The 1204-nt window shown below is 39.1% G+C and overlaps 1 protein-coding gene across 1 annotated transcript; it reads right to left on the reverse strand.

The window, feature by feature from the left end:
• Positions 1-7: 7 nt before the first annotated feature.
• Positions 8-463, reverse strand: LOC126495798 (olfactory receptor 142-like; the record flags this gene model as incomplete). The annotated part of the gene is made up of 1 exon (XM_050133389.1): positions 8-463. A coding segment is annotated over exon 1 (456 nt), but the record flags the coding sequence as incomplete, so codon positions are not given.
• Positions 464-1204: the final 741 nt, after the last annotated feature.

The raw sequence follows: 1204 nt of genomic DNA on the forward strand, positions 1-1204 counted from the left end.
TGGAGTGAATGAGGCCCCCCAGCCAGGAGCCAGCTACCAGCATGTGACACACTTGATGACTCATGATGTTCATATAATGGAGAGGTTTGCAGATGGCCACATAGCGATCATAGGCCATCACCACAAGCAGAAGAATCTCAGCAACCCCCAAAAGGTGGAAGAAGAATATCTGAGCCAGGCAGCCCTTCAGAGAGATGGTTTTAATCTTTACAAGTAGGTCAGTGATGAACTTAGGGACAACAGTAGAGGAGTAGCAGATCTCCACCAGGGACAAGGAGCTGAGGAAGATGTACATGGGGGAACGCAGAGTCTTACTGATGTTGACTGTCACAACAATGAGGCCATTGCCCAGCACTGTGGCCAGGTACACGGGAAGGAACAGTACAAAGCACACCTTTTGCACCTTTGGATCCTGGAAAAGGCCAGTGATGATCAGTTCAGTCACGTTATTTGTCTTCGCCATGGCTTCAGTTCAGGTGTGCTGGATGTTATAAAATTCTGTTGAAAAAAAAATTTTAACACAAATTCATGACATATATAGTATGGCAGATAATGTAAAACAATTTACAATATGTATATCATTTATTCAGTCAATAAATACTAGTTATGTGTATATTCAAGGTATAACATTTTTTATTATTTTAATTTGTTTACTTTGTAACTAGAAAATGAATATTCAGAAAAACTTATTTGACCATAATAACAGAAGAAGTAGAGAATTCTAGGGCTCACAACCACTCTATCAGGCTTTCACTCTGGGATCCTTGTCATTTACAGTGCAGTCTGTATTGGAGAGTCATTTGAGTTAGGAGCCTATTTAGAGGTCTAACCTTCAGAGCACTCCTGTGCTCTGAAGTAAGCTCCTCTTACCTGTGAAGAAATCAAATTCCCATTCAATTGTGGGATGATCCTCCTTGGTGATTCTAAATCTGAAACTCACAGAATCCAACAACATAAAAGAACTTTTAAAATAATTAATTTTATGCTGTATTTTTCATTGGATAAAAATTGCTAATTTAATTAGGTCTGCCACACCTAAATTCATCAAATGCAACCATTCTATAAAAGTGAGCCTTTGTAGGTCTAAGAGGAAAATGAGGGTGTCCAACACACAAAGGCTAAGAAACTCTGTATCTTATTTCTAGTCACTTTACCTTGCTGTAGATCAGAAGGGATGCTGTGTTCTTTATCTTCAATGAGGAGT

Source organism: Alexandromys fortis, unplaced genomic scaffold, assembly GCF_014885135.2.
Source record: "Alexandromys fortis isolate MF-2015 unplaced genomic scaffold, M_Fortis_MF-2015_v1.1 scaffold_633, whole genome shotgun sequence".
NCBI lineage: Eukaryota > Metazoa > Chordata > Mammalia > Rodentia > Cricetidae > Alexandromys > Alexandromys fortis.